The 19,263-nt window shown below is 35.2% G+C and overlaps 1 protein-coding gene across 1 annotated transcript in view; it reads left to right on the top strand.

Annotated features, from left to right (window-relative positions):
• Positions 1 to 715: 715 nt before the first annotated feature.
• Positions 716 to 19,263, top strand: part of atp8b1 (ATPase phospholipid transporting 8B1) — a 36,682-nt gene continuing 18,134 nt past the window's right edge. Inside the window, exons 1-6 of the mRNA XM_042747770.1 lie at positions 716 to 990; positions 14,784 to 14,965; positions 15,046 to 15,143; positions 17,949 to 18,062; positions 18,899 to 18,997; positions 19,106 to 19,167. Coding sequence (XP_042603704.1) covers positions 14,797 to 14,965; positions 15,046 to 15,143; positions 17,949 to 18,062; positions 18,899 to 18,997; positions 19,106 to 19,167 — 542 coding nt within the window. The 5' untranslated portion in view covers positions 716 to 990; positions 14,784 to 14,796. The remainder of the gene's footprint in view (positions 991 to 14,783; positions 14,966 to 15,045; positions 15,144 to 17,948; positions 18,063 to 18,898; positions 18,998 to 19,105; positions 19,168 to 19,263) is intronic.

Genomic DNA, 19,263 nt, shown 5'->3' with positions numbered 1-19,263 from the left:
GATTATTTGTTAAAATGCTGAAAACTATAGCAAATGTGATCATAAACGCCTAGTATCTCACATACAGATAAAAGCCCGAAAAAGAAATCTCTAAAAAAAAAAAAAAGAAAGTAAAACATCCTGTAACCTTATCTGATTGAATCAATCGCAGCAGCGTTGAGAAAAGTAACAGGCGTCACGTGATAATCTCTTGCGCTTTATCTGGGGTCTAAACAATAATTTACAGAATAAAACCCAGGACTAAAACGACCTGAATAATTTCATCGAGAAACAGTAATAAACACCTATAAAATACAAAAAGACACAGTAATATGCGCAAACAAAATAATAATTATTTATATCCTTCCATCCGCGGAGTCTGTCCAGGACTAAAACGATTAGCTACTTTTTTCTCAATAGAGGGCGATACTTCACCACTATTCAAAATAACACGTGTAATTTTACTTTTACATTAATTTTACCGAGATTATTCTTTCAGTTGTTTCTTTTACACTCACCCACATTAAAAAAATATATTACAAATAAAAATAACTATTTCAGTATAACTAATATGTAATGGCCTATATATATATATATATGTTTTATCTATTAAGCACAAAAAATGACTTGGATGCGCAGTAAGTATCCTCCATATCGATACCAGGAAACAGAGATAAAAAACAACAGCAAAAGCAGAAATTGTCCCTCATGATTTGACTGTAAAATGAGTCACACCTTTCTTACCTGAGCGGTCACGTGATCCCTGAGGAATGAGCTGCAGTCGTGAAGTGTGTCCGTTCAAAGAGGAAAAAAAGACAGCCTCCGTCCCAGAGTGTGTGTGTGTGTGTATAATGGGTTTGTAGGAGTAAAACTTCTCCTGGTCGGACCAGTTTTTCCAGTCTGAGTGAGAACACAGAGAGAAAAGCTCTTCCACTCTTACACGGAGCGAACATGGAACAATAAAACACATAAAAGCGTTTCAGAGGAGTCACACGAGTCGATTTGAGATCGGTAAGTCATGTTTGGCTTTTAAAAGACGCTTTTAAGGGGTTTGTGTTCTTGTTAAATGCATGTGTCGTTGAAGGTGTGTCACACCTGAGTTCCTCTACCTGTGTGTGTTTTGATGGAGAAACTCCACAATCCTCCTCATCTGCGCCTTTCTCAAGATTTAATCCGGATTTATCTCTACAACATGCGTTTAAACTCTCAGAAACCTTCTTCAGTCATTCATAGATTGAGTATAAAACAATTTTTTATTAATTTTTTTTATTAAGAAACTCGGCTGTGTGGCTCTTTTGAGGTTAAACATGAAACAAGTACTTGGTGCTTCATTATAGGTTCTAGAAATCAACATATGAAGCTTTAAAACAAACATTTATTTTAGTTTTTGAAACCCACGTGTGGCTCTGTTTACTTATGCATGAATACTAATTATAAGCAAAATTTAAACTTTTGCTTGACTTGTGCTCTATATTTACTATTTACTTTGCTTGTTCCATCCTGATTATGCACAAAATAACTTGTCAAACATACTTTATATGTCCTTTATCTAACTATCTCTTTCTCTCTCTCTCTCTCTCTCTCTCTCTCTCTCTCTCTCTCTCTCTATATATATATATATCTATATATGAAAACATTACTTGTTTGAGATTTCTGAGACCCCAGCTATAAACACAAGAATAAATGCTGTTAATTTTTACATGCATTTCTACATATTTAAACCTGAAAGGACCCCTCAGAACAGGTTATTATTTGTATTTACATGTGTTAGGCACTTGTGGACCCCGGACATAAAGAATATAAAGTGAATTTTAGCTGAACGTGAGGGTTTTGAGTCTATGGGAGCAGTAACACCTCTATCTGTCCTGCAGCCAGAAATCAGAGCTCTTGTTTTTCTCCAAAGTTCTGTGTCATTCATGACGGAGGTGTTCATTTCATGTCTTTCTGTAAGTCACTTTTTCCGTCTTGTGTTCATGTCAAGTCGGGTTTTATAGTGTAGCACGTCTAATAATGTAATTTTTAAACATAAAAGTGCTTAAAATGATACCAGAATTACTTTATAATCAGAAAAAAAGTGCACGTGATGTTGTTACGGTTTTAACGTCTTTTGAGCAACATATGCATGTAATATTCATATTCTCTGGTTATTATTAATCAGGGTTGTCTTGGAAAATCTAAAATAGTTAATAGCCATTTCTTTGTAATTAGTTCTGAAATATACTAGAAATTTCCGAGCGAAAATTGTTTCTAGACCATTTTTTTTCAGTGTAGTTATGCTCATTTGTAATGAAATTTATTTAATAAAAATATATTTTTGAAATGCAATGGAAAATGTGACCCTGGAGCACAAAAGCAGTTTTAAGTCTCTGGGGTATATTTGTAGCAATAGCCAAAAATACATTGTATGTGTCAAAATTATTGATTTTTCTTTTATGCTAAAAATCATTAGGACATTAAGTAAAGATCATGTTCCATGAAGATATTTTGTAAATTTCCTACCATAACAAAACTTAATTTTTGATTAGTGATATGCATTGCTAAGACCTTCATTTAGACAACTTTAAAGGTGATTTTTTTCAACATTTCGTTTTTTTTGCACCCTCAGATTCCAGATTTTCAAATAGTTGTATCTCAGACAAATAAAGAAAAAAAGACCCTTATAACTGGTTCTGTTGACCAGGGTCACAAATGATTTATGAAAATTTCAGTGAATTTCCCAGACCTGTAAATGAAATAAAATAAAATCTGAATTACAATCAGATCTGAACATCCCATTGTGAATATCATTTCTTTTTACACTGTAAAAATGATTTTCAAAGTTGTAAATATCAGAGCGTCCGCTTTACAAGAAAAAACTGTTTCAGGGTTTCTACTTCAAAAGTTCATGTTTAATTCAGTGTGTTTCTTGCCATTCCTTTGTAAAACGAAAGATCATTGCAAAGGCTTGTAAAAGTCAGATGGGTAAATTTAGAGGAAGTTTCAGTTTTAATGTATTGTGCGTTGGGCCATTGAGAGACGGTTCTTTTTACATCTGAGCCAATCATGTGTAAATGTACAAGAAGCAGACTATAAGTCGGTCTGAATGAGTGAACGGTCCATGAATGCATCTCCTGCGAGAATGTCTGGACGTGTTTGGACTTGATTGCTGTTCTTCTTCTTCTGAAATGCATATCGTTCCGCTGTATGTGGGTTAAATTGAACCACCTCTGTTCTGTAAAGAGCCGTATTACTCACAGAACTGGTTTCTTCTGTGTCCAGAAGGACCGCAAACATTGTGAAATAGAGTGGGTGCGGTTTTTAGGGCTTTCTCTTTGAATTACAATTTCAATCTGTAGATTAGTTTTGGAGGCGTAGCAGATAAACACACCTGCTCGTTTAACATCTCATTTACATTTATGCATTTGTCAGATGCTTTTACTCAAAGCCACTTACTTTGGATTCAAGGTATACATGTAATCAGTTCATGCATTTGCTGGGAATTAAACCCATGACTTTGATGTTGCCAGCATCGTGAGCTACTATTTAAACTACAGTAATTTACCAAATCAGAATGATTAATATATTGGTGGATGACCTGTTTTCACATGTATCAGTATTTTTATGGCTAATAACCTGCACTATGATGCTTTTTTACAGCATGTGTGAAACACCAAAGGCTTAATCTTTTTTATGGTATTAGATTGTAATTGAGATCATTTAATTGTAGTTATTTTAATAATTACAGCCGTTAGCTAGCATATAATAGTGATAGTTTTTATAAAATGTTTGATACATGTAGAGATGTAATATTTTAGTAACATTTTGAGTAATATTTTAAATTAGTTTTTATATTTATTTTTCTCGTTTTCATTTTAAATTTTAGTTAAGTCTAGTAATTTTGTTGTGTGATTTATTTATTTTTTTGGTCTTTTTTTATTATTTTAAATGTCTGTATATTTTTAAATAATTTTTATTTCAGTTTTAGTTTCTTTTATATTATAGTTTAATTGTAATGCTTATAATAATATAATAAAATGATAGGAAATAATGTAATTGTGATTTTATATACTTCAATTAAATCTAGATCAGTACACAATAATATACAATAATATTTGGCAGAAAATATGCATAAGTAATAGCAATGTTATTTTAGTATCATAGAGATATTATTATATGTTTTAGCAAGTTTTTATATAAATATTCCTCATTTTCATTTCACTTTGTGTGATTTTGTCATTATTTGTTTGTTTTTATGTCTGTATAGTTTGTATATTTGTTTAATTTCAGTTTTAGTTTTAAATTATATTTCAACCAACAATTTTTAAAAAAGTTTTTAGTCAACCATAATAAACCCTGCACCATAGTACTTTAAAAAGAGTTCGCATAAAATACTTGATTTGTTCTTTGAGGCGTTCTGTGATTTAAATATTTTTGTAAAATGATTGCTAAACTTAATTAGCCTATGTGTTCATCTTGTTGATAGATCGATTGTATCCATGTCATGTGCTGTTTTTCCTAGCAGAAGCTTTAGGTGAATCTATCTTTAAGATGATAAACTCTGATCAATAAGTTTTGTGCATTTATATATTTATTTATACAGTAGTTGTTCAATAACCTACAGTCATTATTGTAAAAAAGATTGATAAGCTTTATTTTGCGGCAGTAGTGTCTCACAGATCCAGACCAGTGCTGCGTTAAATGACATCATCAGGTGTGATTCTTGAATTCCCTGTAGTTCATTTGTAGGTTAAATGTGCATGATTGAAACCACTCCAGACGTAGTTTAGTTAGTTGTGAATCCAACATCAACTGCATGGTTAATGCATGATGAGTTGAGACCCCTGCACATCTCCACCATCTCCTGTTTCTGCTCTCCTCTAGTCTTTCTCTAATGGAGGATACTGTTACCCATAGTGCTCTAGCAGGCATGAGAGGCCAAACACATGTAGTGGAGTGTAACACGACTCAATTGTGTTCTGTAAGCAGACGTGGGAAAAGTTCACCTCTGCGGAGTGTTGCTAAACAATGTGCTTTAGAAGAAGACAGACTTGTGTTTTCATATATACATATGTATTTTAAGTCAGCTGTTTACTTTCTTTATGCATGTTCCTGATTATATTATACACAGTTCATCCATGCATATATTGTGAAGTCTTTTCACCATTCAATCATATTTGTGATTGATAATATCAAGTCCCACACTACATTTTTTAAATTGCACTGAAAAAAAAGTGTATAAACAATTTTCACTCAGAAATTGCTAGTAAAATTCAAAAGAAATTTGCAAAGAAATAGCAAGTAACATATTAAATGTGAAATTTTAAAAGTAGACAAAATAAAGAAGTGTAATTTTTTTTTCTTCTTCTTCTTTTTCCCCGTTGCTCATTAATTGATCAAATTTTAGTTGCAAAATTGCAAAAATTAAACATATTTATGTTGCACGCTTTTTCTCAGAATTCACTCAAGAATTTGGATAATTACATATTTCTGGCGTTGTTGGTAAATGTTTTAGAAATGACCCAAGGAAGAACTAACACTCCATAAAACATGATTTTTGTAAATAAAACAGACATTATTGCGATATTTTGCAAGAAAATACAATTTCAGTCTTTCTACTTCAAGATTTCATTTAATTAATTTTTTTTTATGCACATTTAAAAGATTTTATGCATGTCTTGAAATTTCCATCCAGGATTTTTTAATGCAATATACCATTTTTCACTTTAAAATATGTGGGTGGAAATATAGATAATGTTATTGGTGATTTAAAATATGTTAACTAATCTAATCTAAAATATGAGATAAGAGATGTACAGCAAAATATACAAATATTTCAAGCAAAATTCTATGGTTCTATGTATTACAAATCAATTGCTGTCATAATTAATAGATGTAATGAACTGTATTTCCATGTATTTAAAAATATACTTATCTAAAACTTTACTTTGATTAAACACAGATTAAACACACACTTTTGGAAGTGCATGTAACACGTCGTATGGCTTTAAGAAGAGTGACTCTTACTTTCCCAAGATGCCTTGTGCAAATCAGTTTTGCAATTCACTGGATTCAAATTCTCAACCATTTGCTTTACAAGTCAGGAAATTCAAATCCTGGAGCAGTGGCCTTCCAGTTCTTGTGAGCAATTTGCTTGTGTTGTGTTGGAGGGAGAGAAGATTTTACTAGCTCAACCTGAACAGAAACATGAGTGAGACTCAAAAACACATTTAACATGAACATGTCATCATGTGCATTCAAATATACATAGAATAGTCACTAAAATAAACAATCCAGAAAGTATTTTTCATGTGTAAGGCGCATCTAGCGAAAATTTCTTTAAAGTGCATTGTCCTGAAATGGCAGAAATGTACAGAAAAAATAAAATAAAGACGTAATCAAACAGATGATAAACACTATTAACAGCAATTATTTTGTTATGTTGCAAATAAACTTTTAGCAAAGTGCAAACTTTTAGTGGGTAGTTCTGTATGTTGTTTCAGGGTTGGCATCATCTTTGGTCCTCTGAGGTGTTGCCATCATCTCTTCTCAGGTGTTTTGGATCCAGACTGGAGCTTGTGTAAATCATAGTTACCTCAGGATGTAAATCCAGAAGAAACAGAGAAACAAATAGAGACATAATTAGCGTAGCTGCTGTTCCAGCCAAGTAAAATTAATTAGTTTAATCCAATCTAAAGAATAATAATGTGCATTAGTTTAGATATAACTGCAGTCCAAGATTATGAGATGTATTTTGAATGCTTGGCCAAAGAGAGAGTGTGTCTGAACCCTGAACGTTATCTGGAAGGCTATTCCAGAGTTTGGGAGCCAAATGCAAAAAAGCTCTACCTCCTTTAGTGGACTTTGCTATCCTAGGTACTATCAAAAGTCCAGCGTTTTGTGACCTTACGGAGCGTGATGGGTTGTAGCGTGGTAGAAGACTAGTTATGTGCGCAGGAGCTAAACCATTAAGGGCCTTATGAGTAATTAATAATATTTTGTAACTGATATGGAACTTAATAGGTAACCAGTGCAGAGACTATAAAATTGGGGTAATATGATCATATTCTCTTGACCTGGTAAGGACTCTAGTTGCTCCATTTTGGACTACCTGTAGCTTGTGTATTGAAGATTCAGGACAACCACCTACAGTAGCAGTGCATTACAATAGTCCAGTCTAGAGGTCTTGAATGCATGAACTAGCTTTTCAGCATCAGAAACCAGTAACATGTTTTGTAGCTTGGCAATGTTTCTAAGAAGGAAGAATGCTGTTTTAGTAACATGGGAAATATGATTTTCAAGACAAGTTACTGTCTAATATAACAGCCATATTTTGACTGTAGAGGAAGTAACAGTACATCCGTCTAGTTGCAAATTGTAATCTACGAGATTCTGTGTACTGTTTTTTTCTGGTCCAATAAGTAATATCTCTGTCTTATCTGAATTTAATAGGAGAAAATTATTGGTCATCCAATCTTTTACATTTTTAACACACTCTGTTAGCTTAGATAATTTAGACGTTTCATGTGTTCTTGTTGAGATATATAGTTGAGTATCATCAGCATAACAGTGGAAACTAATCCCGTATTTTCTAATAATATTAACAAGGGGCAACATGTATATTGAAAATAGCAGAGGACCTAGGACAGATCCTTGTGGCACTCCATATTTTACTGGTGATAAATGAGATGATGGTAGCGATCGGACAGGTAGGATCAAACCATCTTAAAGCCTGCCCTTGGATACCTGTATAGCTTTGTAATCTATCTATGAGTATGTCGTGATCTATGGTGTCGAACGCAGCACTAAGATCAAGTAAAACTAGCAATGAGACGAGCCTTGGTCTGACGCAAGAAGGAAGTCATTTGTAATTTTAACAAGTGCAGTTTCTATGCTATGATGGGGCCTGAAACCCGACTGAAATTCTTCATAGAGATACAATTTTTGCAGGAAGGAGCACAATTGAGCAGACACAACTTTTTCTACAATTTTAGACATAAATTGAAGATTTAAAATGGGTCTGAGATTTGCCAGTTCACCGGGATCTAGTAACAGGGATCTAATAACTTAATAACTGCCAGCTTCAATGGTTTTGGGACATGATAAATTAACAAGTCATACTTGTTTTGAAGCCACTGAATCAATACGCACTGCATTTTTCATGCTGGTCCAGTTAATGTTCATGCACTTTCAATAGACACAAACTTTATCAATGTGATTGGCTGTTTCAACCAAAAAGTGAGACTATTATTTATACACTTACCAATACCATATTAAATGAATACTGAATTTGTGTAAAGTATTTATCAAACCATGTGAACGTTTACACAGGACTAGATTTATAAACAATTTAGCCAAATTTGTTCTGCCTGGGCTTCATGAATGAAGCCAAATATGTAATTTTGAAATGAGAAAAAAAAAAAAAAAAAAAAAAAAATTTTAAATTAGAAAAAATAGTTTTTTTTATTTTTTTTTTTATTTCTCATTAAGTGTTCTATTTATATGAATTGTAAATGCCTGACATTAATGTCAATATCTAGAAAACAAGGTGAAAGATACTGTTTAGTTGCAAAATTGCTAAAATTAAATAGATGCACGCTTTTTCTCAGGATTCGCACAATAATTTAGATCATTATATATTATTAACATTGTTCATAAATGTTTTAGAAATGACCCAAGGAAGAGGTAATACAGCCTCAAATGGTTATTGAAGACAGTTTTGTTGAATTGGAAATGTAAAACTGTCATGTGCACTCTGTATGTAGAGCGTAAGGTGTGTCCTAACCACTTCCCTAACCACCTTTTTGCTGAATGTCTTTTTTACTTTTCTATTAAATGACACTAAAACGTCTCTTCCACAATGTTTTCATGTATATAAACGTGGAAAGATAAGGGCGTATGTATCTCTGTCGGTTTTGTGAGATGTTCGCAGAAGCTGCCTCGTCTCTCCTCTCAGGTTGCACAACAGCAGGTGAATGTGATCTCAAAGGGATCCCTGTGTTTTCTCCTTCTCCTTTTTTTTCTCGAACCCTTCCCCCATGTGAAAGGGTTTCCATAGCGCAGCCCGGTGCGAGATTTTAAACCCGTTTCCTGAGACCTGCGCACTAATATTCACATTACTGCAGATGCTCTTTATAGACGTGGGCGGTTGTTTTGTCTGATGAATGGGAATCTTTGTTCTCGTCATCATAGAGCAGAGAGTATGCGATGACGTGTGTGATTGTACGTCCGTTTGCGCTGTAGATCAGGATTGTTGGATAGTGTCATTCACGGAACTTGGAAGAGTTGTACTAGATAAGATTTGGTGACTGTTTTTTTCCGTTTGAAAACCACCAGCACACAAACCCATAGATACAGCTTATAGGTGGTTTGCAATTCAAAAGAGTGTGTTTAAAACTGAAGACTCTTATTATAGCATTCCAGAGATACTTGACACTGGAATGTTGACATGCATTGAGAACTGGTTTATTATATACAGTGAACACTGAACACTTAAAGGGATACTCCACCACAAAATGAAAATTTTGTCATTAATCACTTACCCCCATGTCGTTCCAAACCCATAAAAGCTTTGTTCGTCTTCTGAACACAATTTAAGATATTTTGGATGAAAATTGGGAGGCTTGAGACTGTCCCATAGACTGCCAAGTAAATAACAATGTCAAGGTCCAGAAAAGTATGAAAAGCATCGTCAGAATAATCAGCATAGCACCATTTTGGCAAATCTGAGCAGTACGCAGGCGGAGTATGCTCTTCTGTGTCTTCCACACTGGTGCGCTGTTTTCTTTCAAACCAAAGTGTAAATTCACATAAAAACCGTATCCTTGTGACGCGGCTGATACAGAAGAGCGTACGCCGCCTGCGTACTGCTCAGATTTGCCGACATGGTGCTATGCTGATTTGGAGAGACACAGAGGAGAGGAATTGTTGATTAAAGTCGTTATTTTTGATTTCTTTGTGTACAAAAAGTATTCTCGGCATTTCATAACGTTACGGTTGGACCACTGATGGCAGATGGACTATTCTGACGATGCTTTTCATACTTTCCTGGACCTTGACAGTGTTTCTTACTTTGCAGTCTATGGGACAGTCTCAAGCATTCCGATTTTCATCCAAAATATCTTAAATTGTGTTCTGAAGATGAACAAAGCTTTTACGGGTTTGGAACAACATGGGGGTAAATGATTAATGACAAACTTTTCATTTTGCGGTGGCGTAACCCTTAAACTCATTAACACCGGCTGTTGTTCACAGACTAAAGCGGATGTTTGAGGTGTGATGGAGTGCATGGTGCAGTGGATGGCTGAAGGGTTTGACTGCATGGGAGTAAGATTCTCACTGAACGTGTTGTTCAGGTCGTGTCAGACTGAAGTATGCTGTAGTGTTCACACTGCATCTGCTAGAAATAGATTCAAAGGTCAAACACGTCAGCTGGAAATCTCTACATAAGACTGAGACCATCCATCCATCTGTCTGTCCGTCTGTCCATCCATCCATCCATCCATCTGTCCATCTGTCCATCCATCCATCCATCATCCATCCATCCATCCATCTGTCCGTCCCCTGACCCCTGAGTACACATTCACCCTGCTGTCCATCCATCCATGCATCCATCCCATCCATTTTTTTTCCATCCACCCATCTGTCCAGTCATCTGGCCATCCATCTGTTTTTCCATCCATCCGTCCATCCATCCATCCATCCATCCATCCATCCATCCATCCATCCATCCATCCATCCATCCACCCATTCATCATCCACCCATCCGTCCATCCATCCATCCATTTGTCCATCCGTCCATCCATCTGTCCATCCGTCTACCGATCCAAAAATGTCACCTCCTGTGGCATTACATCACATACGCAAAGCAAGCCGTGGATAAATATAAATTTTGCGGTGGAGTACCCCTTAAACTCATTAACCCGGCTTGTTGTTCACAGACTAAAGCGGATGTTTGAGGTGTGATGGAGTGCATGGGGCAGTGGACGGCTGAAGGTTTGATGCATGGGAGTAAGATTCTCACTGAACGTGTTGTTCAGGTCGTGTCATCCTGAAGTATGCTGTAGTGTTCACACTGCATCTGCTAGAAATAGATTCAAAGTCAAACACGTCAGCTGGAAATCTCTACATAAGTACTGAGACCATCCATCCATCTGTCTGTCCGTCTGTCCATCCATCCATCCATCCATCTGTCCATCTGTCCATCCATCCATCCATCATCCATCCATCCATCCATCTGTCCGTCTGACCTACCATTCACCCTGCTGTCCATCCATCCATGCATCCATCCATCCATTTTTCCATCCACCCATCTGTCCAGTCATCTGGCCATCCATCTGTTTTTCCATCCATCCGTCCATCCATCCATCCATCCATCCATCCATCCATCCACCCATTCATCATCCACCCATCCGTCCATCCATCCATCCATTTGTCCATCCGTCCATCCATCTGTCCATCCGTCTACCGATCCAAAAATGTCACCTCCTGTGGCATTACATCACATACGCAAAGCAAGCCGTGGATAAATATAAATTTTGCGGTGGAGTAACCCTTAAACTCATTAACACCGGCTGTTGTTCACAGACTAAAGCGGATGTTTGAGGTGTGATGGAGTGCATGGTGCAGTGGACGGCTGAAGGGTTTGACTGCATGGGAGTAAGATTCTCACTGAACGTGTTGTTCAGGTCGTGTCAGACTGAAGTATGCTGTAGTGTTCACACTGCATCTGCTAGAAATAGATTCAAAGGTCAAACACGTCAGCTGGAAATCTCTACATAAGAGTGAGACCGTCCATCCATCCGTCCGTCTGTCTGTCCATCCCTCCATCTGTCCATCCATCCATCCATCCATCAGTCCATCCATCCATCCATCAGTCCGCCCATCTGTCCGTCTGACCTACCATTCACCCTTCTGTCCATCCATCCATTCATCCATCTATCCATCTGTCCGTCTGACCTACCATTCACCCTTCTGTCCATCCATCCATCCATCTGTCAGTCCATCCATGCATTCATCCATCCATTTTTCCATCCATCCATCTGTCCACCCATCTGGCCATCCATCCGTCCATCTGTCCATCCATCCATTTGTTTTTCTGTCCACCCATCCATCCACCCATCTTGCCATCCATCCGTCCACCTATCCATCCATCTGTCCATCCATCAGTCCGTCCGTCCATCCATCTGTCCATCCATCCGTCCATCCATCCATCCATCTGTCCACCCATCGGTACATCAATCTGTCCGTCCACCCATCTGTCCACCCATCCGTCCGTCCATCCATCCATCCACCTATCCATCATCCACCCATCCATCCATCCGTCCGTCCGTCCGTCCATCAATCCGTCCATCCATCCATCCGTCCATTTGTCCATCCGTCTACCCAACCACCATCCATCCATCCGTCCATTTGTCCATCCGTCTACCCAACCAAAAATGTCACCTCCTGTGGCATTACATCACATACGCAAAGCGAGCTGTGGATAAACATGGGTGTGTGTTTTGCATGCTGTCTTTCTTTATCTTTCCGGGTGTGTGCTCTGTTTTGCTCTTCACACAGCATCCTGCTGGAGTGTGTGTTATTTCAGCGCTGTGGGCCACGTTTAATAAAAGTGATGCTCGCCAGTTTGAATTCTGCTCTGCTGTTAGATTAGTGTAACTTTATCACAGGATTTAAGGATATTTAGCTCAAGGTATTCCCAAAACATGCCACTTCCTTCTGGTTTTCATGTAATATTAAACAAAGGAAAGGCGTTGGGTTTTTGTTGTTGGTAAATGTGTTAAGCAATACCTCATGTGATGAAAAGGAGGACATATTTAAATATTTACAGAGGGATTGTTCCCTGCTGAACTTTTCCATATTAATCTCTTATCAAACAATGACTTTAGCTGGCTGGTATTGGTGTAGATGCTTCAGAGATGCTTGAGCACTCAGCTGGATCACGAACACATCAGGTTTCAATAAGACCAGAGGAGGATCATTCTGTGATTGTGGCAGGATTTGCATCTGAGAAACTCATCCATCGTTTTAGTCAACATGAAATAAAAATTGACCTGTTTAATATATATTTTACAGTGATTTTTTTTTATGTAAAATATTAAATATATTAAATATTTAATAGTTAACTTTTTACTTATGTCAATATTAAAACAAAAATTATTTCTGGAAAATACTCAAATGCATTACATTAATAAGGTCAATTATATTATTCCACTCAAATGCATTACAGAGCCATTTTGATGACTTCAAAATTAAAATGATTGTATTTATTAATAAGGTCAATTATATTATTCCGATCTACATTTAACACACACACACACACACACACACACACACACACACACACACACACACATATATGTGTGTATATGTGTGTGTTTGTATGTATGTATGTATATATGTATATGTATATGTATATGTATATGTATGTGTGTGTGTGTGTGTATATATGTGTGTGTTTGTTTATTTTTGTGGATTTGTGTATATTACCACATATGAAAATGTCATCATCTGACCTAGATCCTATCAGAACTAAACAAGCTGAAGTGACACTGTCTCTAGTCGTATGGATGCATGTGCAGCTGTGGTTTGCTGTGTTTTCTGACTCCAGGTGTTGTGTGATGCTGGAGATTGTGGCATTATCTGTGAGGCCACAGCCGAGTGTCAAGGTGGAGTCTGAGTAATGTCAGCCGTGTTCATTTGACACGAAGCAGATGAAAAGTGCTGATATCTTCAGAATATATTTTCACCAGCAGCACGTTCTGTCCTGTAAGGCATCTCTGTGTCAGAGTTTGACTCGTTTTTTTTTTTTTGACTCAGTATTCAGTTTTTGCATAATTCATTTTATACCTTTCAGTGTCATCATGAACAGTGGACTTTCTGCAGAATTGAGAAATACATGCAGTATGAAAACACTGATCACATGCACTAGGAATGCTGCTAAGAAGGAAGGAATCAGTTGATAATAATAATAATTATTATAATAATGTATTGTTTATTAATAATAATGGTGATGATAATGTATTATTTAATCATAATCATTATATAACATATAATATTATATAACATTTTAGATAAAAATTTTAAAAAATTAATTAACAAGGAAATGCACAATTTATTTATTGTTAAATTGATTTTCAAAAATGATGAACTTTGAATTCACAAAAACATTTGGCAATTGTTTTTTTGTATCCATTTGCTGTTCAAGTAAAAAATATGTATGTTTTATATGTATGCATATGAAATAACAAACAAATATATTACCTTAATTTTTGTCACATATTTATATATATTTTTTATTATTTTTTAAAAATTATAATTTTGTTGCGTTTTTGTCATTTTTACGATTTTTATTAGAATTTTATATTTAATATAGTCTACATAGTTTGTATTTTTCATTTATTTTAGTTTATGTAGTTTTAGTTATTTTAGCACTTCAGTTACTAATTAAATGAAAGTGAAAAATGTTACATTGACAACTAGCTAAAATAAATTAAGTCCATTAAATTTTTTTAAATATTTGATTTCAAATAACAGCCTTTTATGGGTTTTAGTTATAGTTTTTATAATAATGAAGAATTTTTGTCTTAAATTTTTAACATTGTACATCAGTAATGTAATGATCCAGTGCTGCTGGTTCACAGCATTTTGTAAGAGTGTTGTATGTTAAGTGTGTGTAGTGGAAAATGTGTGTGTTTCTGCATGGTGTTAGCAAGCCAAATCAGTGTTTTGACATGTTGCTGCACGACACGCAAATCTGTCAATTACTGTCTCTCTGTGCTGTTTAAAGCCTTAATGCAATAATTGTGTGTCTTTTCTGGGAGCAGAGGGTCTCTCAGGATGAGTGTTCGAGCGCGGGCCGCTTCCCAGGGTTCCCTGGACGACCCAGATGACGAGGTGGTGCCCTACAGCGATGACGAGACAGACGAGGAGCTACAGTCGGAAGATGATCTGGATCGCAGCGGAGACCAGCTCCCAGAACCGGAACCCAGACCCGCACCTGCCGCCGGTGAGCTTGAGGACGGATCTGGTGTGAAAGTGTCCTGTCAGTGTGCTTGTTCTGTGTTCTGACTGTGATTCTCCTCTCAGAGCCCGGCTGGAGCATCCGAGCCAATGACAGGGAATACTGCAATCAGCCCCAGTTCAAGAAGAAGGTCTTTCTGTGCATCAAGAAAAGCAAATATTCTGTAAGTGAATCCGTTGCTATTTTTAGTAAAAACCTGAAATACCTGTTTGCACACTACCGGTTTGGAGTAATTAAGATTTTTTGAATGTTTCTAAAAGAAGTTTCTTCTGTTGCATTTATTTGATCAAAATACATTAAAAATAGTGAAATATTATTACAGTGCATTATTTATAAATTGTTTTCTATGTGTATATATTGTATGTAATCATCAGCATCATTTCTCCAGTCTTCAGTGTCTGATTATTATCAATGTTGAAAATAGTTGTGCTGCTTCATATTTTTTAAAGAGTAAGTGATTTTTTTTTTTTTAAATAAAAAATGTATTCTTTTATTCAACAAGATGTTAAATTGATCAAAAGTGACAGTAAAGACAATTTTACTGTTGCAAAAGATTTCTATTTCACATAAATGCTGTTCTTTTGAACTTTCTATTCAACAAATAATCAAAAACCAAAAAACAAATATATGCAGCAAATCAGCATATTAAAAACATTATTTATAAATGAGAACCGATATTAATTATGCAGCAAATCAGCATATTAGAATGATTTCTGAAGAATCATGTGACACTGAAGACTGGAGTAATGATGCTGAAAATTCAGCTTTGATCACAGAAATAAATTAAATTTTATTATATATTCACATAGAAAACAGATGTTTGAAATTGTAATAATATTTCACAATTATTTTCACAATTTTTATGTATTTTTGGTCTGTATTTTTGATCTAAATAAATGCAGCTTTGGCGAACAGAAGAGACTTCTTTCAAAAGCATAAAAAGAAAATCGTAATTATTCCAGATTTTTGATTTTTGGTGTTTTATATGGTAAGATGATTTTTTTTAATTTTATGCTTTTATTTTGGGTTGATGTGATGTGGTGCTTAAAGTGAGCTTGTAGGCAAAAGTAGTGCCTTTAAGACGCTCGACTCTAGAGATTGTCCTGGCAAATACTGCGAGCATCCTCAGATAATGCTTTCCCACCCCTTACTAACACTAAACGCTCACATGCTGGATTCTTCCACTGTTTACACAACAAACAGTGTGTGTTTGAAGCAGGAAGGTGTTTTCATCTTAAACTAATGGACCATGAAAGTGAAACTATACTTTTACTATACCATAATCATCAACAAGCTTCAAGCTTGCATCACATAAAACATTTACAATCATTGTACGAATTGGTCAAACCAGTGTTCAGATTAACAAATTAATTTTTATTTTTCTGAAAAGGGACTCTGAAATGTTACTATATCTGTTTTTCTCTGTCAAATGTTTAATTTTCAGTCAGATAAATCACGAATCACCTTTGAATTCACCTGAAAAACAATAACAACAACGTCACACAGTTTAGCTTCAAAGGTGACATTTCTGTGTATTGATTACACTCATGGTTCATCGCTCTACTCAGTGACTTAACAAACATTGCAAGTCAATCTTAGTATTACACTTCAGTCTGAGACATTTATATCTTTGGAAACTCCAGAAAATTAAGTAACACGTCATGCATTTTGTTTGCAATTAGTCTCTTATCTGTTTTGTTGTGTTAAATAACTCTAACACCTTGGGGCTTGGCCTCTATTATGGTCTAAACTAAGAATTTTATGCTCAATTTCTTACATCATTTTCATGTTAAACATGCAACAGCTCTGTTCAGAACGGTGGAGTTTAAGATCTTTGGTATGACAATTATCTAAGACTGGATAAACGAGTCCGTCAGTGTCAGATGTCTTGAGGTTTGCCGTGTGTCGTGTTCTGCGTGAGATACAAGCAGCGATGACTGGATTTGTCTTGAGGTTGAAATGTTACCCTACGAGAGCAGATATAGTTGTGTCGTGATTTACATTTATGGAAATCAGTTGGGTTTGGTAACTAAAATTTTAAACGAGAAAAAGAGAGTGAATGGAACTGAAATAGAGAAAAATAGGAACTAAAATAGAAAAACAGGCAAATGAATTGCAGAGACCCATTGAATCAGACTCATGAATATGTAACAGTTGAATTGAACCTGTTTGGACGATTGTTTCTGCCACGGGATTAAAAATAAAAAATATATTTGTGACTATTTATTTTTGTTTATTTATTTATTTGGACGTTTGGAGTTTATGTCTTGGAATTCTGACTTGCCTTCTGGCAATTCTGAGAAAAACACATCTGAATTCCAAGATAAAAAAATATATATATTTATATATATATATATATATATATATAGAATTTCAATCCATCTGTTTTTATGTCAAATCTCAGAATTCTGGGAAAAATGTCAAAATTGCTAGAAATAAATGCAGACTTCTGAGGGATAAAAAAAAGTCAAAATTGTGAGAAATTCTAAGAATTAAAAAAAAAAATTCATATCTGAATTATGTGATATAAACTCGTCACAATAAGGTTTTTTTTTTATTATTATTCTGCAGGGGAAACAAGCTTCCATAAAATCCTTACCCAAAGACAAGCATTTATTTTGACTTTTGTTTTTTGATAAAAATGTTTAAAGTTTCAAATGTATTAATCTGCTATTCCAGCCTCATAATTAAGAAAGCTCCTGAAAAACTAATCTGCATAATTTCACAACTAACAACCATTAAACTTACTGAAGAGCCTAGGGGTACACGAGAAGCCATTTTCCTTAACAAAGCCTTGAATTTTTCTGTGAAATATTGATATATTATTTCACATTCGTCAGGTAATGTTTTATGTAAAACATATCTTAATTGTTCACAATTCAGTCCTTTTGGGATGAGAACTTGCAAAAATGAAGAATTAAAGTTTTTACACCAGTTTGATAATAACTTGAATTTCTTTTCATTTTAAGGCAATGCAATCAAGACCTACAAATACAACTTCCTCACCTTCCTGCCGCTGAACCTGTACGAGCAGTTTAAGAGAGCGGCCAACCTCTACTTCCTGTGTCTGCTGATCCTGCAGGTGCCGTATAAACCCACAAACACTGCCACAGTGGACCTCACTCTGTCAGGATCGCAGATTTACATCTGTCACTCAGCATATATATGTTGATATGAGTATGGAGCATATAAATATAAAAGTAAAAAATGATTAAATATTTTGTTTTATTTAATAAATGGTTTTATTTAAGTTTCAATAATTGTTCTTTCAAAAATAATATGAACATGTGTGTATTAACTTATATCTTAAAAAATGTTGATATGATATTAAAAATAAATTGTATATATGTCAGATCTTTATAAAAATAAACGTAGTGTGTGTGTATAATGTATATCTTAAAAAAAATATTAAAATAATAATAAAAATAAAAAAATTATCAATAATATAAAAATAATATGTATTAATGTATATAATAAAAAAAATATCTAAAAAAAAGATATATTAAAAAAATAACAAAAATATCTATGTAAATATCTATGTCAGATTTTTTTGAAAAGTAAACGTGTAAGTATAGATGTGTGTGTTTAAAGGTGATGTTTCTCAATATGTAGATTTTTCCGGAGCCTCAGACAAAAGCAGTTCAAAAGTAGTTGTGATAATCAGGTATATATTGTAGCAAAACCCAGCCAAAAAATACATTTATGTGGGCTTGTCAAAATCTCAATGAGATGTCCCCCTTATTAGGATTTTGGTCAGTACACACACACACACACACACATATATATTCATATGTAAAAAATTATATGATAAAGATTAATTTTATTACATTTATTGATGTAATATTTGAAAATGACCAGGATTGTTTTTGGATTTGGTGTTGTTTTCTGAATATGAATCCGTGTGTTTGAATGTTTCAGATCATTCCTCAAATCTCCACGCTGCCGTGGTACACCACCCTGGTGCCGTTAGTGCTGGTGTTGGGCATCACTGCCATTAAAGACCTGGTGGACGACCTGGTGAGTCCCTGCATGTGCTTTCTGAGGGAATGGTTTTGTTGAGAGGCAGCCCTTCATTGTCAGGACGTGCTAATGGTTTCTGTCATCTGATCTGTGTCTCGTTGAAAGGCACGACACAGGATGGACAAAGAAATCAACAACAGAAGGTGTGATGTGCTGCTCAATGGCAGGTGAAGACCGAACTTTAATCTGCTTTAATACTGAAGTGCTTGAGATTAGTGCTCATGTTTGTCAGGGGAAAAATATTATGTAAACGTAAGGCTGAA

The sequence above is a fragment of the Cyprinus carpio genome, chromosome B21 (genome assembly GCF_018340385.1).
Source record: "Cyprinus carpio isolate SPL01 chromosome B21, ASM1834038v1, whole genome shotgun sequence".
Taxonomy (NCBI): domain Eukaryota; kingdom Metazoa; phylum Chordata; class Actinopteri; order Cypriniformes; family Cyprinidae; genus Cyprinus; species Cyprinus carpio.
This window is presented reverse-complemented; position numbering and strand designations above follow the sequence as displayed.